The sequence below is a fragment of the Pipistrellus hanaki genome, assembly GCF_964339955.1.
Source record: "Pipistrellus hanaki genome assembly, chromosome: 1".
NCBI classification, from domain to species: Eukaryota; Metazoa; Chordata; class Mammalia; order Chiroptera; family Vespertilionidae; genus Pipistrellus; species Pipistrellus hanaki.
The window spans coordinates 42,808,801-42,833,199 of NC_140503.1; the positions used below are offsets into that span (position 1 = coordinate 42,808,801).

A 24,399-nucleotide genomic window follows, 5' to 3' on the forward strand; every position below is an offset into this window, starting at 1 on the left:
TGAGGGGCCTTACATTTTATTAGCATATTATGCTTTGATTGGTTGAATGGATGACTGGACACTTAGCATATTAGGCTTTTATTATATAGGATATTTATATTGTCTACCCTTTCACAACCCACACTGGGGATTGAGCCTGCAACCTGGGCATATGCCCTAACTGGGAATCAAACCGTGACCTCCTGGTTCATAGGTCAGTGCTCAACCACTGAGACATGCCAGCTGGGCTCATTATTGTCTTGATTTACATTTTCCTGATGGCTAATGATGTTGAGCATCTTTTTATCTGCTTATTGGCCATTAGTATATCTTCTTTAGAGAACTCTCTATTCATATTCTTTGCCCATTTAAAACACTTTTTTTAATTGTATTGGCTAGACTTTTTTTTTTTTTTTTTTTTTTTTTTTTTTTTTTTTTAAATATATTTTATTGATTTTGTACAGAGAGAAAGGGAGAGAGATACAGAGTTAGAAACATCGATGAGAGAGAGTCATCGATCAGCCGCCTCCTGCACACCCCCCACTGGGGACATGCCCGCAACGAAGGTACATGCCCTTGACCGGAATCGAACCCGGGTCCCTTCAGTCGCCAAGCCGACGCCCTATCCATTGAGCCAAACCGGTCCCGGCAGTATTGGCTAGACTTTTAAAGGAGAAAGGTTTGCTTACACAGGACTATTTCACTAATATATCATAAATGTTTTAGAATAAAATATAGGGAGCAAGTGTTGGGTTTTAGCTTCCAGGGGAACATGAGCCACTTCCAAAAACATTTGCAAGTCAAAATATCACACCCATCCCCTAGGCCTTCTAACCCCAGTAACTCCCAAGGTTTTTTTTTTTAATGTGGACATAGGAGGCAAGTGAGTTGGTCAAGTTGTCCTAGAATTGTTTGTAGATATTGTACACAAAGCTGCAGAAAATTTTCGTGCATTGTGTATAGAAGAAAAAGACATTGGACCTATGCTAGTAAACTTCTCCATTTCAAAGGATGCCCATTTTATCAAATTATTAATAAATTTATGATTCAGGGTAGATATTTCTAAAATCAGATTGGGACAGGTGGATAAAGTATTTATGGTGAAAAGTTTGAAGATGAAAATTTCTATTATAAGCACAACCATGAGGATTTATTGAGCATGGTAAATTCTGGCTGCAATACAAATGGTTCTCAGCTCTTTTTTTTTAATATATATATATATTTATTGATTTTTTTCACAGAGAGGAAAGAAGGATAGAGAGTTAGAAACATCGATGACAGAGAAACATTGATTCAGCTGCCTTTTGCACACTCCCTACTGGGGATGTGCCCTCAACCAAGGTACATGCTCTTGACCAGAATCGAAACTGGGACCCTTGAGTCCACAGGTTACACTCTATCCACTGAGCCAAACCGGTTAGGGCTTTGTCACAGTTCTTTATCACAATAAAAAACTGTGATAAAGAACGAGTAAGCCAGCAGCGTATTTAGCCACCAGAAAGAACCACCAGAAAGCTGGCTGAGTGGAAGCTCTACCAACTAGAAATATCACAGTTCTTTATCACAATAGTTCCAACTCCTCATTTCGATGGAAAACATGTAGTATTTGGCCAATTAATTAAAGGAATGAGTGTGGCAAGAATTCTGGGAAATGTAGAAGTAAAAGGTGATAAACCTGCCAATTTGTATGCTACTGCAGAATGCTGAGAATTGAAGGAAGGGGTGATTGGGAAATTTGCTCAAAAAATGGTTCTGGTGGCAGTCATCAGGATTTCCTCGAGGATGTAGATGTAGATATAGATTTAAAAGACATATAGAGAGAAACCAAGATGGCGACATAAGGTAAACACCTAAGTGTAGCCTACCACAACAATTTTAAAATTACAGCTGGAAAACAGAGTGGACAGCATCTAGAACCACCAGAAAGCTGGCTGAGTGGAAGCTCTACCAACTAGAAAAAAAGGAGAAAAGGACGCTGAGCCTCAGTAGCTGTGAGGTGCGGAGATCCGTGAGCACGGAAAGGGCGGGCGGCTGAATACGCTGCTGGCTTACTCGCAGCACGGGCGCGTGAAGAGGGCGGGCAGCTAATGTGCAGCGAGCTTTCTCTTTGGGGAGGAAAACAAAACCCCCTGATTGCACTGATATCCAGCTCCAGTCAGGGAGAAATTGGACTGTCTGGCAGCGGGCGAAACTCGAGAGCAACCTTCTCTGAGAGGTGTGTGTGGCCAGCAGCCATTGCCATGGGACTCTGAGAACAAGGCCCTCTTAGGGCGAGGCTGACGGGAAACCAAAGCTTGTCTGTGGCACCCTGAGACTGCTCCATCCAAGCTGAGCACAGAAGCCCTCCTAGTGGAGACACTGCTGATCCTCACAGCCATTTGGCTTGGAGATCAACTCTCCCCAGTTGATACCAACAACAAGCAAGGCTTAACTACAACAAGACTGCACATACAGCCCACAAAGGGCTGCACCAAGAGGGTCCACCACAGGTAACTGGGCCCTGCTAGGACACCTAGCACACAAAGCCACTCCATCAACTCAGGGAAGCAGCTAAAATGTGGAGACAAAGAGGCAGGCCTCAGTTGAAGGGAATGGAGGAAAGCAAAAGTCTGGATATAGAGTTCAAAACCACAGTTATAAGATTTTTCAAGAATTTCCTAGAAAAGGCTGATAAATGATACCCTTGAGGATAAGAAAAGGGGTCAACTGACTGAAATAAAAAATATTATACAGAGACCTAAAAGCAGACTACAGGATCACAAGAATCAAGTCAAAGATTTGGAATACCAAGAAGCAAAAAACACTCTTCTGGAAAAGCAAAAAGCAAATAGAATACAAAAAGTTAGAGAGAGTGTAAGAAGCCTCTGGGACAACTTCAAGCATACCAACATAAGAATTATGGGGGTGCCAGAAGAAGAGAGAGAGCAAGATACTGAAAACCTATTTGAAGAAATAGTGACAGAAAACTTCCCCCACCTGGTGAAAGAAATAGACTTACAAGTCCAGGATGCGCACAGAACCCCAAACAAAAGGAATCCACAGAGGACAACACCAAGACAGATCATAATTAAAATACCAAGAGCAAAAGACAAATAGAGAATATTAAAAGCAGCAAAAGCAATTAGTTACCTATAAGGGAGCACCCATACGACTGTCAGCTGATTTCTCAATAGAAACTATGCAGGCCAGATGAGAATGGCAAGAAATATTCAAAGTGATGAGCCGAAACCGGGTTGGCTCAGTGGATAGAGCATTGGCCTGCGGACTGAAAGGTCCTGGGTTCAATTCCAGTCAAGGGCATGTACTTGGTTGTGGGCACATCCCCAGTAGGGGGTGTGCAGGAGGCAGCTGATCGATGTATCTCATCGATGTTTCTAACTATCCCTCTCTCTTCCTCTCTGTTAAAAATCAATAAAATATATTTTAAAAAATCTGATTAACATTATTAACTGGTAAATATAATAGAGTCAGGGGTATAGAAAGGGAGTGGACTGACGATTCTCTGGGGGAAAAGGGGAGTGGGGGTTGCGGGAAGACACTGAACACCTCCTGTACACCTATGGATGAGGACAGTGTGGGGGGTAAGAGCAGAGGGTGAGGTAGGAACCTGAGTCAAACCAGTTAGGGCATCAGTTCACTCTTATAAAAGTATTACAAAGTAAAAATAATCCTATATAATAAAGGGTTAATATGCGAATTGACCTGATGGCCGAACAATCCATTGCTGACCAGCAGGGGGCAGATGCTCAATGCAGGAGCTGTCTCCTGGTTGTCAGTGCAGTCCCACGGGGAGCGCTGCTCAGCCACAGGCCGGGTTCACAGTGAGTGCAGCAGTGGTGGCAGGAGCCTCTCCTGCCTTCGCTTCAGTAAGTTACTTTATTGAGTAAGGAGCGAGAGGTCCTGGATTGTGAGAGGGATCAAGCCTAAGCTAGCAGATGGACATCCCCTGAGGGTCCTGGACTGTGAGAGGACACAGGCCGTGCCGAAGTTCCCCACCGTCCCCACCAATCTCATGCACTGGGCCTCTAACACATAAAAATAAAACATAGGAACTAAGAATTATTATTTTTTTCATAGGTACTAGAGTAAAGTTATTAAAACTTTTTAACCAGTTACTATAGAGTTCTGTTAGTATAAACTCATGGGAAAAGACTTTTATACTGTGCTAATTCTTTTTTTTTTAATATACTTTATTGATTTTTTTACAGAGAGGAAGGGAGAGGGACAGAGAGTCAGAGACATAGATGAGAGACAGACATCGATCAGCTGCCTCCTGCACACCTCCTACGGGGGATGTACCGGCAGCCAAGTTACATGCCTGTGACTGGAATCGAACCTGGGAATTTTCAGTCCCCAGGCCGATGCTCTATCCACTGAGCCAAACTAGTTAGGGCTGTGCTAATTCTTAAAAAAAAATGTTTAAATCTTATTTTTCAGTTATAGTTTACACTTAATATTATTTTGTATTAGTTTCAGGTGTATGCCGGTGTTTAGATAGTCATATATTTTACAAGTGGTTCCTCCAAAACTTCCAAGTACCCATTTGGCACTGTACACAGTTACTACAATATTATTGACTATTTTTCCTATGCTGTACTTTACGTTTCCGTGACTACTTTGTGACTATCTATTGGGGATTGAGCCCGCAACCCAGGCACGTGCTCCAACCTGGTTCATAGATCGAAGGTCAACTACTGAGCCACACAAGCTGGGCCAATTTGTACTTCTTAATCCCTTCACCATTTTCACCCAGTTCCCCAGCTTCCCCCCATCCCTTCTGGCAGCCATGATAGACTGTGTTAATTTTGTGGTTAGACTTTTTTAGGCATAAGGAGCACCAGCAGAGGTCACCCACAGCTGCTGGTTTTGCTATATCCTGTGTGCCTTTTTAAATGTCTAGCTCTGCAAAAGTATCATGCTACTAAAGATAATGATTTAAATAGACTAGTAAGCTAATTATCTAAGCCTTTTATAATTAGATTCCCTTTTTCCTTTTTAATAGATTATAGATGTCATAGATAAGGAACTAATTCAGCCTTTTGAGATTCTGTTTGAAGGAGTTGAATATATTGCCAGAGCTGGATGGACTCCAGAGGGAAAATAGTACGTATTTTGTCACTTCTTTGCAAATAATTTAGGATCCAGAACTTTAGAAATGTCTATATTAAGTTTGCCTTTCAGTTGGAGCTGTCGTCACTTGTAAATTTGCAGTGTTATTTATACACAAAGATTTTTTTTTTTTTAACCTTAGTGGACTTCGGGATTTGTAATCCTGTAAGCATAGATGCATAGCATTTTAATTGTCTCTTAGCCAGTCATAGTTTCAGTTATTTGTGATTAAAATAGTATGACTTTAAGGCTCACAGGAAAGTGCATATTTTTTATTGTACAGTTTAAACAGAAGTATTTGTAGAGCCTTATGTGAAGATGTTTGCATATGATTCTGTCTAATGTGGACAACAGGAGTATTATGAGGCTGGCGTTTGTTGACACTAGAGGGAGAAAACGATTTCAAAGTCCACCTGTGATTTTGGAAATTAATTTGTCATTTGCAAGGGATAATTTAGCATATACTAAAGTAATTTCTTCATTATGATTGCAGAAATAACAGATGGGTTCTAGGGGAGAGACTAGGAGAATATTCATTTGTTGAGAACTTGCTTTACTTTTGGTGCTTTTCTCTTATTTGTTTAAATAGTGCTTGGTCCATCCTGCTAGATCGCTCCCAGACTCGCCTACAGATAGTGTTGATCTCACCTGAATTATTTATCCCAGTTGAAGATGATGCCATGGAAAGACAGAGACTCATTGAGTCAGTGCCTGACTCTGTGACGCCACTGATTATCTACGAAGAAACAACAGACATCTGGATAAATGTATGTCTGCTCTCCTGTGCTTGGTTAGATATCTTCTCAGAATGCAAATGAAGTTTTATAGCAGACTATCAAGATGAATTTTTAAGTTCAAAGTAACCATGAATATTATTTACTTAGTTTTAACATTTCAGATTGGAGTGATGGTTCTAGAATAATGAAATGGTTGTAGATAGAAAATAGATGCCATTGAAATGACATCTCCCTGGCTGCAGGCTTACCCTTGTTCCTAGGCACAGATACTGAAAGCACAGCTCATCAGCACCTCGGAGAGGACCATGAGAGTCCTGTATAGAAAAGACTTGCTCTTTTTGTTAGCAAATTATACTAAAATATACCAGTTTGGGTTGAATTGTGCATTTTCCAATTTAGTGGGAAAAACTTAAGATACAAAATAAAGCAAGCCAGCTCATTCCCTTGCTGAATATAAACTTTATAAGATTCACCTAAAACAAACATCTGTTTTCCCTTTAACTGTTAGAATATTTTCCTTTGGAAAAAAAACGTTAAAAACTTTTTCCTCATAATTTCTGTAATAAGATTTAGATCCTTAAATAAGCCTCATGCCATGTTTCAAGGATCACAGAAATGGTGAGTAAAAAAAGCTTTTGGCATTTTTTTCCCATTTGGAAACATTTATTTCTCAATGCATGAAGTCTTTGACTTAAATAAGATAAATCTGAAATGCCTGGGCAAAATCATAATTGTAAATATACCGTATCCCCTAGCACCATCAGTTATTTATACTTCAGAATATGCTTATCAAGTCTTTCTCTTGCTAAATTTAATTGTTTTTCGTATTATTTCATTAATCTGTATAGTAAATTAAGCTATTCATTTTACAGATCCATGACATCTTTCATGTTTTTCCCCAAAGTCATGAAGATGAAATTGAATTTATTTTTGCCTCTGAATGCAAAACAGGTTTTCGTCATTTATATAAAATTACATCCATTTTAAAGGAGAGCAAATATAAACGATCCAGTGGTGGGCTACCTGCCCCAAGTAAGAAATCCTTTTTTTACTTAAAAAAGAAAAAAATGATGGGAGCAGAAGGTGGGAGGGGCAGGGGTAATGTATTGTCTCTTTTATATACTTTATAAGCATCAATACTGATTCATTAAATTCCAGGCACAAACTAAAATACAAATACGTGCATGTGTAACAACATAAGACATAGATGTTTTGCTTTGTTTTATGAATATGTTTATTTTATTTTTGTTGTTATTAATCCTCACCTGAGGATATTTTTTCCATTGCTTTTCAAAGAGAGGGAGCAAGGGAGGGGAAGAAAGAAAGAGAAACATCGATGTGAGAGACACATGGTCTGGTTGCCTCCCGCATGCTGGGTGTGGGGGAGCGAACCCAAAATCCAAGAATATATGTGCCCTTGACCAGGAATTGAACTGCAGACCTTTCATTGTGCAGTCCAAATCTAACCATTGAGCAGCATCTGCCAGAGCTAGTATGTTTATTTTAGTTTTAAAATATATCTTATTGGTTTTTTATAGAGAGAAAGGGAGAGAGATAGAAAGTTAGAAATATTGATGAGAGAGAATCATTGATCAGCTGCCTCATGCATACCCCCTACTGGGCATGTGCTTGCAACCAAGCTGCATGTCCTTGTCCGGAATTGAACCTGGGACCTTTCAGTCCGCAGGCCGACACTATCCACTGAGCCAAATTGGTTTCGGCTAGTATGTTTATTTTAATGCATGCAAACCCTGATTGGAAAATTACATTCCAGGAGAGTTGAGTTGTCCTCAGCCATCTTGCCTGTGCCTCAGGACAAAGTTCTTGATAGAAATATCTTAAACTGTTGATAACGAATGATCTCTGGGTGGTGGGATTACTTTTTTTTTCTTTTTCCTGCTTTTGCCTTAACTATAATTTTTAGTTGGCTTAAAGTGAGCCCATATTTTTAGATTTAAAAAACTATTTTTAAACATCATAGTTACTAGATATTTTTACTAGATTTTTTAATACTGTCACCATCTACAATGAAGTTTGTTTATAATTATAGCTCTTTAGGTTGATATAATTATGTTGGTCCAAAGTGAAATTAAGTATTGTTAGCTGAAGTTAGGTTGCTTCCTCTTTTTGGCTGTTGTGAATAATACTGCTATGAACATGGGTGTACAAATATCTGTTTGAGATGCTGCTTTGAATTCTTTTTATTTTTATTTTATTGACTTTTTACAGAGAGGAAGGGAGAGGAATAGAGAGCTAGAAACATCGATGAGAGAGAAACATCGATCAGCTCCTCTCTGCACACCCCCCACTAGGGATGTGCCCGCAACCAAGGTACATGCCTTTGACTGGAATCGAACCTGGGACCCCTCAGTCCCCAGGCCGACACTCTAGCCACTGAGCCAAACCGGTTTCGGTTTGCTTTCAATTCTTTTGTGTATATTCCCAGAAGTGAAATTGCTGGATATTATGGTAATTTTATTTAAAAATTTTTTTTAGAAACTATCTTACTCTTTCATTTTCTATTCCTATTAGCAGTACACAAGTATTCCAGTTCCTCCACATCCTTACCAACACTTGATTATTTTCTGGTGACTTTTTTTTTTTTAATAACAGCTATCCTAATGGGTGTGAAGTGGTATGTCTTTATGGTTTTGATTTATATTTTCCTAATGACTAGTGACATTGTGCATCTTTTTATGTGCTTAATGGCCATTTGAATATCTTCTTTGGAGAAGTATCTGCAGAGTTTTTATTTGGGTTGCTTGTTTTTTGTTTTTGTTTTTTAACATGGCCTTTTAAATATTTTTATTTGGGAAACAGCTACATCTTAGGACTAGCAAAGCAAATATTACCTGTGATTCCATTCCTTTCCTTAGCATAATTAAAAAAAAAAAAAGACAAGATCTTATATATCTAAGACAGAGAGTTTCTTTCCTGAGAGCCTTAGTTTAATGTGGCCCTTAGTGTGAAATTGTGCTACCAATTCCTTTATTGTTCAGAAATTAAATCCACTTATGGAATTTCAGAAAATTTAGTGATAAAGACGGGTCAGAGAACTGTGAATAGTAGTTAATTAACTAAGATATTTTGGGGACAATAATATGAAAATGATAATTTAAAAAGAAGAGCTGTTGCTCTGGCCGGTGAGGTCAGTGGTAAGAGAGTCAGCCTGCACACCAGAATGTCTCAGGTTTGATTCCTGGCCAAGGGCATGAACTTGGGTTGCAGATTTGATTCCCTGGGAGGCAACCGATCAATGTGTCTCTCACATCAACGTTTCTCTCTCTCTCTTTCCCTCTCTCTCTCTCTCTCATCTTTCTATCTCATCTTTCCCTTTCCTCCTTTTTTTCCTTAGTCTTTCTTGTTCCAAATCTTCCTCCTTTTCCATGATGTCCACTTTATTTTCCTCCTCCTTTCCTTTTTCTTCCTTAAGTGGCTATAATGTGAAACAATTAGTACTTGTTATATATATATATATATGTTAAATAATGTTTATTTTCTGGTCATCAAATTTAAAGTACTAGGTTGAATTTTTATATCTAAGAAAAAAAAAGAAGTCAAAAAACTTTTTAATTAGAGAAGGACTAGCTAAAAGCCTGTACTCTCTAATTATTTTATGCCCTCAGCTGTCATTTCCATAGCCATAGTTAGCAGCAGCTAGGCAAAGAGAAATAGTTTCCATTTTTTAATCTCCTTAAACCACTGAGAGAGCCTTCTCTGCCAAGACAAAATCTCATAAAGACAAATAGGGCATGTTGGCATTTAATATGGTAATATCAATATATTTTTAGCAAGTGAAGAACAATTATAATAAAAATTTCCTCCTTAAGTAGTTTGTTGTATTTCTAGAAGAAATGCCTTGCTGACCCAGTAGACTTCATTGTGAATGCAGGTGTTTTTGAGTTCTTTTCTGGCTTTGCCATGAGAATCAATTTTGCTTTTTCACTTATTTGCACGGATCATTCCATCATTATTCCACAGTATTATGAAGACATATAATGTGAATTTTTTTAAACGGTTGACCTTTTTTTTGTCTTTTATTAGAGCAAACTTCACCTAACATTAAACTAAACATTTTAAAATGAACAGTGGTATTTAGTATATTCACAGTGTTGTGCAACCACTACATCTAACTAGTTCTAAAACATTAAAATTATCCCAGAGATAACTTGACATTTTTAATGTACTTTTTGGAAAAAAGTGTTTAGAATACTATTCTTTATTGTTTCGTTTGCTTCTATAGTGTGGTATAAAGTGCTGAATTACAACTATGTTATTTTTAGGTGATTTCAAGTGTCCTGTCAAAGAGGAAATAGCAATTACCAGTGGTGAATGGGAAGTTCTTGGCCGGCATGGATCTAATGTATGTTCTTTTAATCTGCTGATATGTTTGGTCCACATCTGCTATGTGTATGTAGTGCAACTTCATATGACCCCAGTGTTTTGAGTCTTAAATTATAAATCTCACCCATTTTATAGCCCTGGTATTAGATGTGTACTGGTTATTACAGGTCACCATTTTCAAATATTGTGTTGCTACTTAATAAAGGAAAGGCTAATCTATACTTCTCAAGCTTAGCAAAAATTATAAATTAAGATACAGTTTGAAAATTACTTTTATAGGTCTTAACAAACTACTCATTCATTTCTATTAATACATTAGAAATGACATTTACTGTTCCTGAGGTAGTGATTCTCTTTCATTCATCTAGTTATCTTATTTCACAAATTTATTTGCATGGATTTCATCCACCATCTGCAATGAGTGATAGAAATTTATACAGAGAATAGATGGATAGGGAAAATGAGGGAAATTCACCCTCTGTTTCACTCTCAGCATGTCAGCATGTAACTTTCTGTGGTTATTTAGTGAATTCTAATTTTTCTTTTGCCTTTTATAGTACCTTATATTTGTTTCAACTTTCAGTTAGGTGGTCAGTTTTATGAAACCTCTAAAAACTCCATTCTTTATATGTGTGATACATACAGTTAAATTGATGTATACTACTAGGATTTAGTGAAGGCCTATTTTTTCCTCAAATTGATTTTAAGATTTATTGAAGAATTGTGTTTATTAGCTACTAAGAGAAGTCACTCATAGTCCCCAGGTGATTGAGATAGAATGAATATCCAGGTCCCAGGCTTGTTTTTTTTTTTTTTTTTTTTTTAATTTTTAAAAATATATTTTATTGATTTTTTTTACCGAGAGGAAGAGAGAGGGATAGAGAGTTAGAAACATCGATGAGAGAATCACCGATCAGCTGCCTCTTACACACCCCCTATTGGGGATGTGCCCGCAACCAAGGTACATGCCCTTGACCGGAATCAAACCTGGGACCTTTCAGTCCACAGATCGACACTCTATCCACTGAGCCAAACCGGTTTTGGCTGTTTTTGTTGGTAAAAATTGTAGAATATTATATGCAATCTTTAAAGTCTAATTATCACCGAGAGTCTCACGTGGCCTTCTGGTTATATATTCAAATATCATTTTTTCTATTTAGGGACCTTGGACGTTGTCAACTGAAAAAAAAATTACTATGGAATTCTGTTTTTATAATAAAAAATTACACTAATGTAAACTTTTTTTTGCGTTCTGAATGAAGATTTAAGAGATCTTAACATACTTATTTATAAACTATACCAATATTGAAACTATGGTTGAGTTTAATTATTCCCCAACTCAATAACTGAAACACTTTTGAAGATTTGTACAAAAGACCAAAAGTACTGTCTCAGATAATACTGCACTAACTAAGAAATATATAGCATGCTGAAATTACACTGGGTTAAGTGTGCAAGAATGGTTGGCCTAAGCTGCAATATAGCTATTATTTTTTCTATAGAGGGTTGTCATTTTAATGGAATAATTCTTGTATTTTAAGAAAAGCACACATTCTGACCATATAGGAAACTCTACCAATAGTGTGCAACTCTGGTGTCCTTTTTTCTTCTGGACAGGATCTGTTCTTAGCTGTAAATCATAAACAAACCCTACAGGAATACTTGTGGAAAATTTTTTTAAAAAGAGGCACAAGTCAAAGGATGACACATGATTCTGAGTAAAATTGGGGATTGTCGATTGAATTACTGACCTTGCCAAGGTCATGCTAGCTCTGATTTTTATGTTGTTATTTTGACAGATCCAGGTTGATGAAGTCAGAAAGCTGGTATATTTTGAAGGCACCAAAGATTCTCCTTTAGAACATCACCTGTACGTGGTCAGTTATGTAAATCCTGGAGAAGTGACAAGGCTGACCGACCGTGGCTATTCCCACTCTTGCTGCATCAGCCGGGTATTAATCTCTGTTTGAAAAGGGTTTCCTGTCATAGAAAAAAACCCTCAATTCATATATTACTCCTTTTGCATAATATGCATATTGGTCAAATTGGCCTGCTGAAGTCTGATTTCTTAGGAAAAACTTTGGAAAGTTTAACATTAACTTCAGCCTTGTGTATGTACATAAATGCTCAGACTCTTATACTCCTCCTGTGGCATCAGAGCAGATGTAGTAGCAGATAACCTTTGTTACTGTTCCCTGGGGGAAACGTAACTGTTTCTTCTTTCTCTAGCATTGTGACTTCTTTATAAGTAAGTACAGTAACCAGAAGAATCCACACTCTGTGTCCCTTTACAAGCTGTCAAGTCCTGAAGATGACCCAACTTGCAAAACAAAGGAATTTTGGGCCACCATTTTGGATTCAGCAGGTACTCATTACCCTAAACCTGATCTTAAGTAGGATTAGCACATTAATTATTATAGGCAACCCGAAACCTGTGATATGTCCACATTTCCTGGACACAGTCTTCCCATCTCTCACTACCACCTCTTCCCGAGCTATTGGGTTTCTGATTGATCCGACCCCTCCTATTCTGATAACTACCAAGAAATATGGGCTACCTCCCACTCGATGCAGGAATAGGTTTGGAAGGCCTTTTTTGTTTTTTTAAATATATTTTTATTGATTTCAGAGAGGAAGGGAAAAAGAGAGAAACATCAATGATGAGAGAGAATCATTGATCGGCTGCCTTCTGCACACACCCCACTGATTGAGCCGAAACCCAGGCATATGTCCTTGACCAAAATCGAACCTGAGACCTGATGCTCTGTCCACTGATCCAAACCAGCTAGGGCTGGAAGGCCTTTTTGAAAATAGGATTAAAGTAGTCAATATATCACCTAGGAAACCATTTATTTACACATTTGGATAATTTTTTCTAGATAAACAAATGGTACCCTAAACTAGTAATACTCTTTGAGCAGTGAAGCTATAGTTTTAGGGAATAACCAGCCAGTAACTTTCTTAAACTTTTAAAGCAATTGGAATGGCCATAAAAGAATTTTTCTGTATGGAAATCAAGAGCATGGTTAATTATTACTTTTTAAATGTTTTCTTTAAAAAATGTATTAATTTTATCTTTTAATCCAATTTTATGCATTAATATTTGCTAAGGGATTAAGAATTAGTATAATCACAGAATGTAAGTATGTTCTAATGTGCACAATAGAATTTTTAATATAGTGATGATTCTGCTTAAACTGTAACGTCATCCAATACACACACAGACTTAGAATAGGTCTGTAAACCAAAGACTGATAATCATGACATTTTTTCTGGTTTCGGGTTAGGCTTATTCTGTAATTACCAGAAACAAATGTTTATTGAGCACCTGCCTTGAGCAAGTTAAAATGACTAAGTTAAATTTGTGCTTCCAGTTTCAATTAGATATATGTATTAAACCATCAATAAGTTACATCGAACTGAGCACAAAGTATTTGTATAGTTCTGCATATAATTACCTCCTATGTTCCAAGGATTATTCAGAATACTGTGTGTTTATTTCTGAAATAGTTTGAAATGTTCATTATGTTTTCTTTTGTAAAGATAATAATTTGCTTATCACCTGGAAGGGGGGTGGTCAGTTATTTGTGTGTGTGTGGGGGGGTTATTTTTAACTTGCTATCATATTGTAGAGCTTCTATAACAACTTCTCTTACAGGCTCAGTATGTTATTTCCTTGCAGGTCCTCTTCCTGACTATACCCCTCCAGAAATTTTCTCTTTTGAAAGTACTACTGGATTTACATTGTATGGAATGCTTTACAAACCTCATGATTTACAACCTGGAAAGAAATACCCCACTGTGCTGTTCATATATGGTGGTCCTCAGGTGGGCATATTTTATTACATATATATATGATTGTTAAGTGTCTTTTACATACAAACATATTCACATTTGTATTATAGCTATCTACACATTAATCATGAAAATGTTAAATTAAACTCCTGTTTAATTTAAAAAACTTAAAGGCAAATCTTTATAAACTTTTTAAAAAGGTTTAATACAAAGAAGCTCAAAAGAGAAATTATAGAACACCCTAAGAAGCTTTATATATATTTTGTTATATTATTTTGATGTTAAAGCTAAGTTTTTCCTTTCCAGTGAAGAAATGATATGTGAAATATGTGAAAAACACAGTATAAAAACTATCTGGTTATCTAGATTTTTAACACTAACAGATAACCTCATATTAGTAATTAAGTTTTAGAAATCAATTATTTAAGTTAAGATTTGAGCATTTTTGGGCCTCTGCTATTAATGACTCTGGTTTATGATCTAATTACCCGGTTTAGGAGTTTAGGAAGCTGGCTAATTTGTAAATCATTGTCAACTTCTTAACTTACAATAAGAACTGTAACTATTGTGGGAAATAAAATATTCATTTCAGTAGGAAAATATATTGTTTTCTATCTAAAGAAATTTTTGGAAATGAAATTAATTAAATTTCTTGGAAAATAAAAAGTTTTAACTGCTATTTTTAGAAAGCTTAGAATGAAGAGCAGAAATTCCTCAGGTTACCATGGCTTTCCCTGTGCATGCCTCTGTACCTCTGCACTTTATATCCGCAACTCCTCTGAGTCTCAGTGTGCTTTTCTCTTTCCTTCTAGTTGTAGAATTTCCACTTAGCCAGCCTTCCTGTGGTTCTGGATGATGTCTGTTTTGTCTTTTAGTTGTAGTTTTGAAGTGGTTGTGCGAGGCGGCAAATTCATATGTTTACCTATGCTGCCATGTTGATTTCTCCTCGATTCTTATTTATTTTAATTGATTTTTTAGAAAGAGAGAAGCATCAATTTGTTGTTCCACTTATTTATGCATTCATTGTTTGATTCTTGTAGGTCCTCTGACCAGGGATCAAAACTGCAGCCTTGGCATATGGGGACAACACTCAGTCAGGGCCAATGTTGGTTCTTGTTTAACTCCTGACTGAGTTGGTTATCTTTTGGTATCAGCCAGAGAAAACTTCTTTCTCATTTGCCAGAACTTTGTTGTTTAATATCTATCTAGTGTCCACTGAACCTTGAACTTCTGTAACTTCCTTCCCACATTAATTAAAGTCTTCTTTTCATTAGATAGTTTATTTCTGGTGAAATACTTAAGCTACATCTAATTTCCCAGTCATTTTTAAGTATAGTTTTTGGGCGATAAAGGTATTTAAGAACTATTCTGCCTTTTGCACTGATTTTTGTAATAGGGAAAAAGAAGCTAGTATTTTATTCACAGTATTTTATTCAAATACTAAGTTTTCCTACTACTGGTCAAAGACAATCCCAGAAGAGATTGTAGAGAGAAAAAATAATCTATTCATCCTCCTCTCTACCATTTGACACAGTTCTTCAGGGGAGAAGTAATCATTTTAGTAACTTTGTCTATCGGGTAGGTTAAATCTCTTGTCTTATATGTAATTAATATTTAGGCTATAGTTTTAAAATCATTAGTTGCTTAGTTATTGCCCTGAATCAGTGTGAAGTTGAGATAGAAAAGAAGTACCCTCCTACTTAAACCCATGTCAGTGTTTCCTTGTCTTTGGACACATAAGATTTGAAGGCAAAGAAATGTGGCCTTGGAGAAATCTGGGACCAGTTTGCTCCCTGCAGGCTCAAGATCAATCATCCCACGTAGAAGAAAAAGAAAAGAAAAAAGAGCCTGACTGGTGTGGCTCAATGGTTGAGCATAGACCCAGGAACCAGGAGGTCACTGTTCGATTCCAGGTCAAGGCACAAACCCAGGTTGCGAGGTTGATCTCAGTGTGGTTTGTGCAGGAGGCAGCCAATCAGTGATTCTCTCTCATCATTGATGTTTCTATCTCTCTGTCCTTCTCCCTTCCTCTCTGAAATCAATAAAAATAAATATATATATAAAAAAGCAACATAAACATGACAAGATTTAAGTTAATTTAAAAATAAATGGAGGGGGGAAAGAGTTCCAATCAGTGGGCATAAAGTCTCAGTCAAGCCAGATGAATAAGTTCTAGAGATCTTCTGTACAACATTGTCGTATTATTAATGATACTACATTATTTTAAAGGCAAAATAATGTTAGAAATTTAAGCTTTCTACTTTTCATAGTGTCCTGCTTCTATTATGTTTTTGTATGCTACCATATAAGAAGTTTCACTGAAGTTGTATTTCTTCTTCAGGTGCAGTTGGTGAATAATCGGTTTAAAGGAGTCAAGTATTTCCGTCTGAATACTCTAGCCTCCCTGGGTTATGTGGTTGTTGTGATAGACAACAGGGGATCCTGTCACCGCGGGCTTAAATTTGAAGGCGCCTTTAAATATAAAATGGTGTGTGAACATACAAACATTTTTCTTTCAAAGACACATTTTCTGGTGCATTGTTTGGTGTGAAATCCCAGAGAGAGAGTCGGGGTAGGGGCTGAGTGAATGAGAGAGCGTGTGTGTTGGAGTTTGGGGGTGGGAGGGAAGATGCATCTTGATATTGACTAGGCTAGCTGGTGTGTACTTGTATATGATTTTGGGGAGCTGAGATGGAACCACCTTTTCAGAGAAGTAGCCTCTCTTTCTTTTTTGTATGTCCAGCTTAGCCAGAAGGCAGCACCGTTTAGCTTTCAGCATCCTGTACACTATTGAGAGGAATAATTGAGATTTGTTCTGTCCTCTGTGAAGAGAGAAACCAACTGGTTAGTGCCTTCCTTGTGACAAGCCTCTTTCTCTCTACAGGAAGCTTTAAATGCTACCTTTTAGAGATGCCCCATGTCCTTTCTGCTGCTTTGGGAAATGATGAGAATCCGATGTTCCTTTTGCACAGTAAGGCAGTTACTGTGTTTGCCAGTGTATTGGACATGCTGAGTAAGACATGGGGATTTTCTCCCACAGCCAGTTCTTTGACCTTATGTTGTATTCTCATGTAAGTTTTTTGTTTTTATTTTTGTTTTTTGCTCAGTGAAGTGAGATTGTGTGCACTGGCAGGCCTAGTAATACGGACAGGGTGGTAGTAGTACGAATTAAGACTTCATAGGACTTTAAAGAAATGATATGTTCAGTTCTTAGATGTATACTGTGGGGAAATAGGAGGATAAGGCCTCAAGTGATTCCTTCGACTCTACTGCATTACATTTTAAAGGAGAAGTGAAATTAGTCAACCACTTAAGGCAGCTAATTTTTTGTCTTTGGGTATGGGAAGGCTTGTTACAAGGAAGATGCTGACTCTTAGCAGACAACAGAACAAATAGAATGGGAAATACCCACATGGTAAGGGACAGTCTGGGTTGCAGTAGGAAAGAAATTTATAACTCAGGGATAACTAAACTCTAGAACAGACTAGCAACAGCAACTATAGGCTCCTATCTTTAAATACAGGTTTTAAAAAAGTTTTTTTGGCAATAAATTCTAATCTTAAACTACAGGTATTTTTAATAACATTTTTTTTAGCTTCAAAGCACTCTTATAATGAGACTTTTACTCATTAATCAGTGAAATGGTCTCTCTTTTTTGACAGGGACAAATAGAAATTGATGACCAGGTGGAAGGACTCCAGTATCTAGCTTCTCGATATGATTTCATTGATTTAGATCGTGTTGGCATCCATGGCTGGTCCTATGGAGGATACCTCTCCCTGATGGCATTAATCCAGAGATCAGATATCTTCAGGGTATGTGACTTCCTCATGCACATGTTTTGGTAGTAAGGATAGAATTTTCGGTAAATTGAAAAATGATGATTTTTCTGAAGTTTTACAGGGTTGGCATTATTATGGAATGTTAGTGTTTCTGTGGGGGTTTTTTTTTTTTGTTTGTTTGTTTTTATCTGTTTGTTTTGCTTTTTAATCCTTACCTAAGGATTTTTTACCCCCATTGATTTCTGGAAAGAGTAAAAGGGAGGAAGGAGGGGGAGAGAGAAAAAAAAACATGGACATGAGAGAGACACATTGATGCCGCTACTGTAATGTGACCAGACATCCCGCTTTGGGCGGGACAGTCCGATTTTTAAGAATTTGTCCCGGGTCCCACGACATTTTAAAAATATCCAAAAGATTTAAAAGAATCTTTCCAAAAATTGGTACTATTTAAAACGCTGCGGGACACAGGACAAATTGTTAAAAATTGGAACTGTCCCGCCAAAAGCGGGACTTCAGGTCACCTTACACTACTGGGACTAGGGAACCTGCAACCAAAGTACGTGAACTTGACCAGACATTGAACCCTTGACTCTCTATTCCTCAGGCTGATGCTGTAACCACTGAGAAAACTGGCCAGAGCGGTTTTTGTTTTAATATAATGTGAGATAATAGAAATATTTGTCAACCTGTGTATCCATATAAGCTGTATATTTACATGTTATCTAAATACTTTTTTAAAAACCACTTGTTGCCCTATCCAGTTTGGCTCAGTGGGTAGAGCGTCATCCTGCAGACTGAAGGGTCCCGGGTTCAATTCTGGTGAAGGGCACATGTCCAGGTTACACACTCAATCCCCAGTGTGGGGCGTGTAGGAGGCAGCTGATCGATGATTCTCTCTCATCATTGATGTTTCTGTCTCTCTCTTTTTCCCTTCACCTCTGAAATCAATAACAATATATTTTAAGAAAAAAGATGCTAACAGTTGTTAAGGGAATGAGAATTATGAGTACTGGGGGTTTTTATATAGGGTAGGGCAAAAACTAAGTTTACAGTTATTCATATGAAAAATAAAATAATTATTATTAATCATATAAGAATAAACTGTTTTATGTATTCATAAGTATAAACCTACTTTTCTCAATCCTGTATTTCAATAACATGATTTTATTTAATAGTGAAAAATAATTTTCATTTTTAAGAATAAAAATGGCCCTGGCTGATGTTGCTATATGATTAGAGTGCTATATGATTAGACTCATGGTCCCAGGTTTGATTCTGGTCAGGGGATGTACCTTTGTTGCAGGCACATCCCCAGTGGAAGGTGTGCAAGAGGCAGCTGATTGATATTTGTAACTCTCTATCCCTCTCCAACCAATAAAAAAAAAGATTGTTTTTTTCTGAATAAAGCTGACACTTCTAGCACATTTTCCCCAGTGGCAGGAATGAGTTTATACTGAGGCATTCATATGTTCTGGTTCAGTCCACCCTTTTAACAAACATGCTCATATTTCAACTAGCCCAGATTAAGGGTTTGGTATACAGCGTGTCTATACAACAAAACGTGACTCACAAAGTATCAAGTTCTTAACCTTGGCACTCCACTTTGGTTTTTTGAGTGGCCTGAGACCATGTAGCTCCAGTAGTGGATATATTAGCCTATTAATTTGCAATTATAAACCTCTTTGCTAGCCATTCTTTTATGGACCATACTTGCTTATCATTATTGTCTTATGCAGGTTGCTATTGCTGGAGCCCCAGTCACTCTGTGGATCTTCTATGATACAGGCTACACAGAACGTTACATGGGTCACCCTGACCAGAATGAACAGGGCTATTACTTAGGATCTGTGGCCATGCAAGCAGAAAAGTTTCCCTCTGAGTAAGTTCAAGCTTTTAAATTAAGATTATAAATTTAAAATTGTATTTAATAGTAATGAAAACTACAGATACTGTAACCAAGACTAATATTTTATAGAATACTAAAAGGCATGGGTGATTCTCAAAGCTGAATAATATGCCATTTCTTATCATTTGTGTGTGGGGGTTTTTTACAAGTTATATTTGAAGCAATTTGCTTGTGCTATAAAAGAAGTTTAAGTGCACTACTATTTAAGGTGGAAAATTTTTTTATTTCTGCATTATTTTTCAAATAATGTTTATAATTTTTCATTTTCTGGGGACATGCCATTATTATTGACTAGATGCCTGGTGCACGAATTTGTGCACCAGTGGGGTCCCTTGGCCTGGCCTGCAGGATCAGGCCAAAACTGGCTCTCCAACATCCCTCAAGAGGTCCTGTGAGAGGCACAGGCCAGGCCGAGGGATTCCATCCGTGCACAATCAGGGCTGGTGAGGGAGGCAGGAGGTTGGCTAGTGGGGGAGGGACCACAGGAGGGCTCCAGGGTTTATCTGGCCCGGCCTGTCTTGCTTAGTCCTGATTGGCTGGACCCCAGCAGCAAGCTAACCTACCAGTCAGAGCATCTGCCCTCTGGTGGTCAGTGCATATCATAGCAACTGGTTGACCAATGTACTTTCTGCCCCCTCAAGGTCAGTGCATGTCATAGTGAGCAATTGAGCTGCCTTAGCATATAATTAGCATATTGTGCTTTGATTGGTTGAACTGGACACTTAGAGCATATTAGACTTTTATTATATAGGATGTGTGCTAATATCTTAGTAGGAAATTGTACAATGTTCTTTTTATTGTTTAAATATTTAATACATATAGCATCTGGTTAATGTTTTACAAATATATTAATGTTGAAAATGTTGAATCCTTGTTCTAATATCTATATTAATAAAGAGCTAATATGATAATGGTCGGTACATAGTTAACAGGTAATGACCATGTCATTAGCATATTAGTTGGGTGTTGCTCCAGAGATGGGGTGGAAGCGGGGAGGCGCCGGAGGAGGCGAGGCGGGACCATCCTGTGCTGGGGAGGGTAGAGGTGAGAGCCTATAGCGCCCCCCTCACCAGTTCTTCGCCACCCACCGCTCGCACTCTGAGCGCCCCGTGGCCCACTTGCCAGGGGAAGGAGCACAGGGAGGCTTCCGTGCTCTCCTCTGGTGCCTGGTGCCATGATGGGATGGAGATGGAGATGGGGTGGAAGCAGGGAGGCGCCTAGAGAAAGCCTGACCAGCCTGAGGCGACTCCAAGAACTGAGGGTGGGGCTTGAAGTGGCGGAGAAGACCAGAGGGTTTGGGGCTGGGCCAGGCATGCTGGAGCTCTGCGTGGACAGGTTCTGGTGTCAAGGCAGGGCTGCAGGTAGGTGGGCGGCGCCGTGAAATTTCAAATCGTATGCTGGGCTCCTAGTAGTTGCAGTATAAGGAGGTTAGCATAGTTAATTGTGATTAGATTAAAGGAGTGAAGTGGTTTTCTCAAACTATTTTGCCTAATCCTCTGATATTTCCATTTCTCCAGACCAAATCGTTTACTGCTCTTACATGGATTCTTGGATGAGAATGTCCATTTTGCACACACCAGTATATTATTGAGTTTTTTAGTGAGGGCTGGAAAACCATATGATTTACAGGTGAGTTTTTCTACATTTTTTAAATAAATAGTGATTAATGGTTGATTACTTTAAAATACAATAAATTATGGAGTTAGGCCTAATTTCCAGCTGTGACCATTCTTTGTTTAAGAGACTAAAGTAATAGGCCCAGTTAATAGTACCCCTACTTGGATAAAAATTAAGATTCTGTTGAAGTTAGGCTGAAGACTGGCCTATTGGATTCCATGACCTGTGTATCTGTATATACTTCCAGTTTGTAATCGTGGAAGAGATGGCAGGAGTCCATTTAATGTCCTCCTTTGATTTTCTTCTTCCCCATGGAAGGGTGAGGAGATGTTAATTGCATTGTTGTGCAAAGGAGTTTTAGGACCTGATTGCATTTATAGGACCTGATTGTCTTTTTAGGACCTGATTGTCTTTTTATATATATATTATTGATGATTTCAGAGAGGAAGGGAGAGGGGGAGAGAGATAAAAACATCAATGATGAGAGAGAATCATTGATCAGCTGCCTCCTGCACACCCCCTACTGGGGATCACGCCCACAACCTGGGTGTCCTTGACGGGAATCGAACACGGGATGCTTTAGTCCACATGCTCTATCCACTGAACCAAACCGGCTAGGGCTCAATGTGTCTCTTTTTTTTTTAATATATATTTTTACTGATTTCAGAGAGAGAGGGAAAGGAAGGGGTAGAAACATCAATGGTGAGAGAGAATCATTGATTGGCTGTCTCCTACATGCCCTCTACTGAGGATCGAGCCCACAATCCAGGCATGTGCAGTTGACTGGAATTGAACCCAGGACCCTTAAGTCTACAGGTCAATGCTCTATTCACTAAGCCAAACCAGCTAGGTCTACATGGTCTTTTAATTTAATTTTATATTGATATTAGAGTGGAAACACCTTCATTGCTCCATTACTCAAATAAAAAGGTTTTAAGAAAAACTCCTCTTTTCGTTCTATTTCTTACAGAGATTATATGCTCATAAGAAATGAAATATTACTTTTTCCTTTTTTGTTTCAGTTGGTAAACTATTAAATATTTGTGTAGAGCAGCAATTATCAATCATTTTGGTTCCCTTTACATATCAGCTTTTGTTTATGTGGTTTATGTCTATCAGTATTTCTTATATAAGATATTAGAACTATTAAAAATGTTAAGCCTTGGCTGGTGTGACTCAGTTGGTTAGAACGTCATCCTGTGCGCCAAAAGGTTGCTGATTCAATTCCTGGTCAGAGCACATACCCAGGATGTGGGTTTGATTCCCAGTTGGGGTGTGTACAGGAAGCTATCCATCAGATTAATGTTTTTCTTTCACTCTTTATCCCCCCTTCCTCTTTCTCTAAATCAACTTTTAATTTTTTTTAAATTTAAAATATTTATTTATTTAAAGCTATTACATGTTAACAAAAATCACAATTTTATAGGAGGGGGGAGACTATTTTCTAAAACAAAACAAATTTACTCAGGAAAGTAGCATTGCTTTACATTTTTGTAAATTCCCTTAATGTCTGGCTTAATAAGGAAGATACCTGTATTTTCATAGTTACTTCCAATGCAGTCTGTTGTAAAATGTTTTGGTTAAATGAAGAAAATTCAGCCTTACAGAATATGTATTTAAGAAATGGGAGGTTTAGCCTATTCAGATAATTGTTGTTATTCTTCTTTGATACTACAATACTTGGACAAATGGTAGTTTCTTAAAGGTTTTTGTGTGGAATCTGAGTCATATCTATAAACTTTTCATACTCTGCTACATTATCATCTGTTAGAGCTTGTACTTCAAATGGATCTTTTACTGTGCATTGGTCATCTGGAAAATATTGGTTTACTGTGTTATGCCAATCTTCTGAATGTTGACTCATTTAATTATATAGTATTTTAAAATCATGAAAATTCCACTGATCTCATCAGAAAAGTCTCAAGTGCATATTGGGAAGTTCATAAACTAGTAGTGGTAGATGTAAATTTTCCAAAATTTTATTTTTTTTCTTAAAAACTCAAAATTTATCATTGGCGCCCGGCCTGTGTGGCTCAAGATGGTTGAGTGTCATCCCATGGACTCAACCCATCACACTCTGTGGCCCAGCGGTTGAGAGTCAACCTATGAACCAAGAGGTCATGGTTCGATTCCCAGTCAGGGTTTTGTGGTCGATCTTCATGGGAGGGGCGATGGGTGGGTGTGCAGGAGGCAGCTGATAGGTGTGTTTCTCTATCAGTATTTCTATTTCCCTTCCTCTCTCTGAAATCAATAAAAATATTAAAAAAGAAAAAAAAAAGGCAAAAAAGGAATATGTGCATTACCAACAACAAATTTATCATCAGCAACAAATACTGTCAGTGTTATCCTTGAAGTGACCAAGATCACTTCATTTATTTTTTAAAAAATACTTTATTGATTTTTTACAGAGAGGAAGGGAGAGGGATAGATAGCCAGAAATATTAATGAGAAACATTGATCAGCTGCCTCGTGCACACCCCCCACTGGGGATGTACCCGCAAGCAAAGTACATGCCCTTGACCGATATCGAGCCTGGGACCCTTCAGTCCGCAGGCCGACGCTCTATCCACTGAGCCAAACCGGTTACAGCACACTTCATTCATTTTGAGAAAATGTTTGCCTTTTCTGAATTATCATAATTGTCAGCCATTCTTTCCTTTAAAAATAAAGTTTCATTTAGATAGTGGCAGTTCAGCTTGGAACTCAGTTGCACACATTGTTTTTCTTGAGACATTTGATAGCAGAAGTAATTTATGTGTTCTTTCCATTTCATCACCACAGAATATTTTTTAAAAATCTCAAGAGTTGCAACTTAAGAAAATTTAATTCTAATTTTTTTTGAGACTTACATGAAATTGGCATTTTTTTCTTTTTACTGCAATTATGTGGTGGTGAAAAATACAATGGCTTTTAATACAATTTAATGTCATTGCCTTGGTTCATACTAAGGCACCAGCACTGTTACCATTGCTTTTGCATTACTAATACAAATGCCAACCCCGGAAATAAAGGCAAATAATATTTCAGTATTATTCTGAAAGTAGTTTGTGTGTCTCTTGAAAGTCTGTTTGAGGACCCAAGAAGTCTGCAGACCACACCTGAAGAACCATTGGTCTGCACAGAAATCCTG

General features: G+C 37.8%; 1 protein-coding gene across 3 annotated transcripts in view; it reads left to right on the forward strand.

Annotated features, from left to right (window-relative positions):
• Window positions 1-24,399, forward strand: part of DPP8 (dipeptidyl peptidase 8) — a 55,218-nt gene that overhangs the window by 25,700 nt on the left and 5,119 nt on the right. For all 3 annotated transcript variants that reach the window (XM_084886795.1, XM_084886797.1, XM_084886796.1), the window contains exons 10-20: window positions 4,982-5,082; window positions 5,678-5,855; window positions 6,698-6,857; window positions 10,109-10,188; window positions 11,969-12,121; window positions 12,399-12,534; window positions 13,852-13,997; window positions 16,306-16,452; window positions 17,627-17,779; window positions 19,483-19,625; window positions 21,170-21,281. In XM_084886795.1, coding sequence (XP_084742921.1) covers window positions 4,982-5,082; window positions 5,678-5,855; window positions 6,698-6,857; window positions 10,109-10,188; window positions 11,969-12,121; window positions 12,399-12,534; window positions 13,852-13,997; window positions 16,306-16,452; window positions 17,627-17,779; window positions 19,483-19,625; window positions 21,170-21,281 — 1,509 coding nt within the window. The remainder of the gene's footprint in view (window positions 1-4,981; window positions 5,083-5,677; window positions 5,856-6,697; window positions 6,858-10,108; window positions 10,189-11,968; window positions 12,122-12,398; window positions 12,535-13,851; window positions 13,998-16,305; window positions 16,453-17,626; window positions 17,780-19,482; window positions 19,626-21,169; window positions 21,282-24,399) is intronic.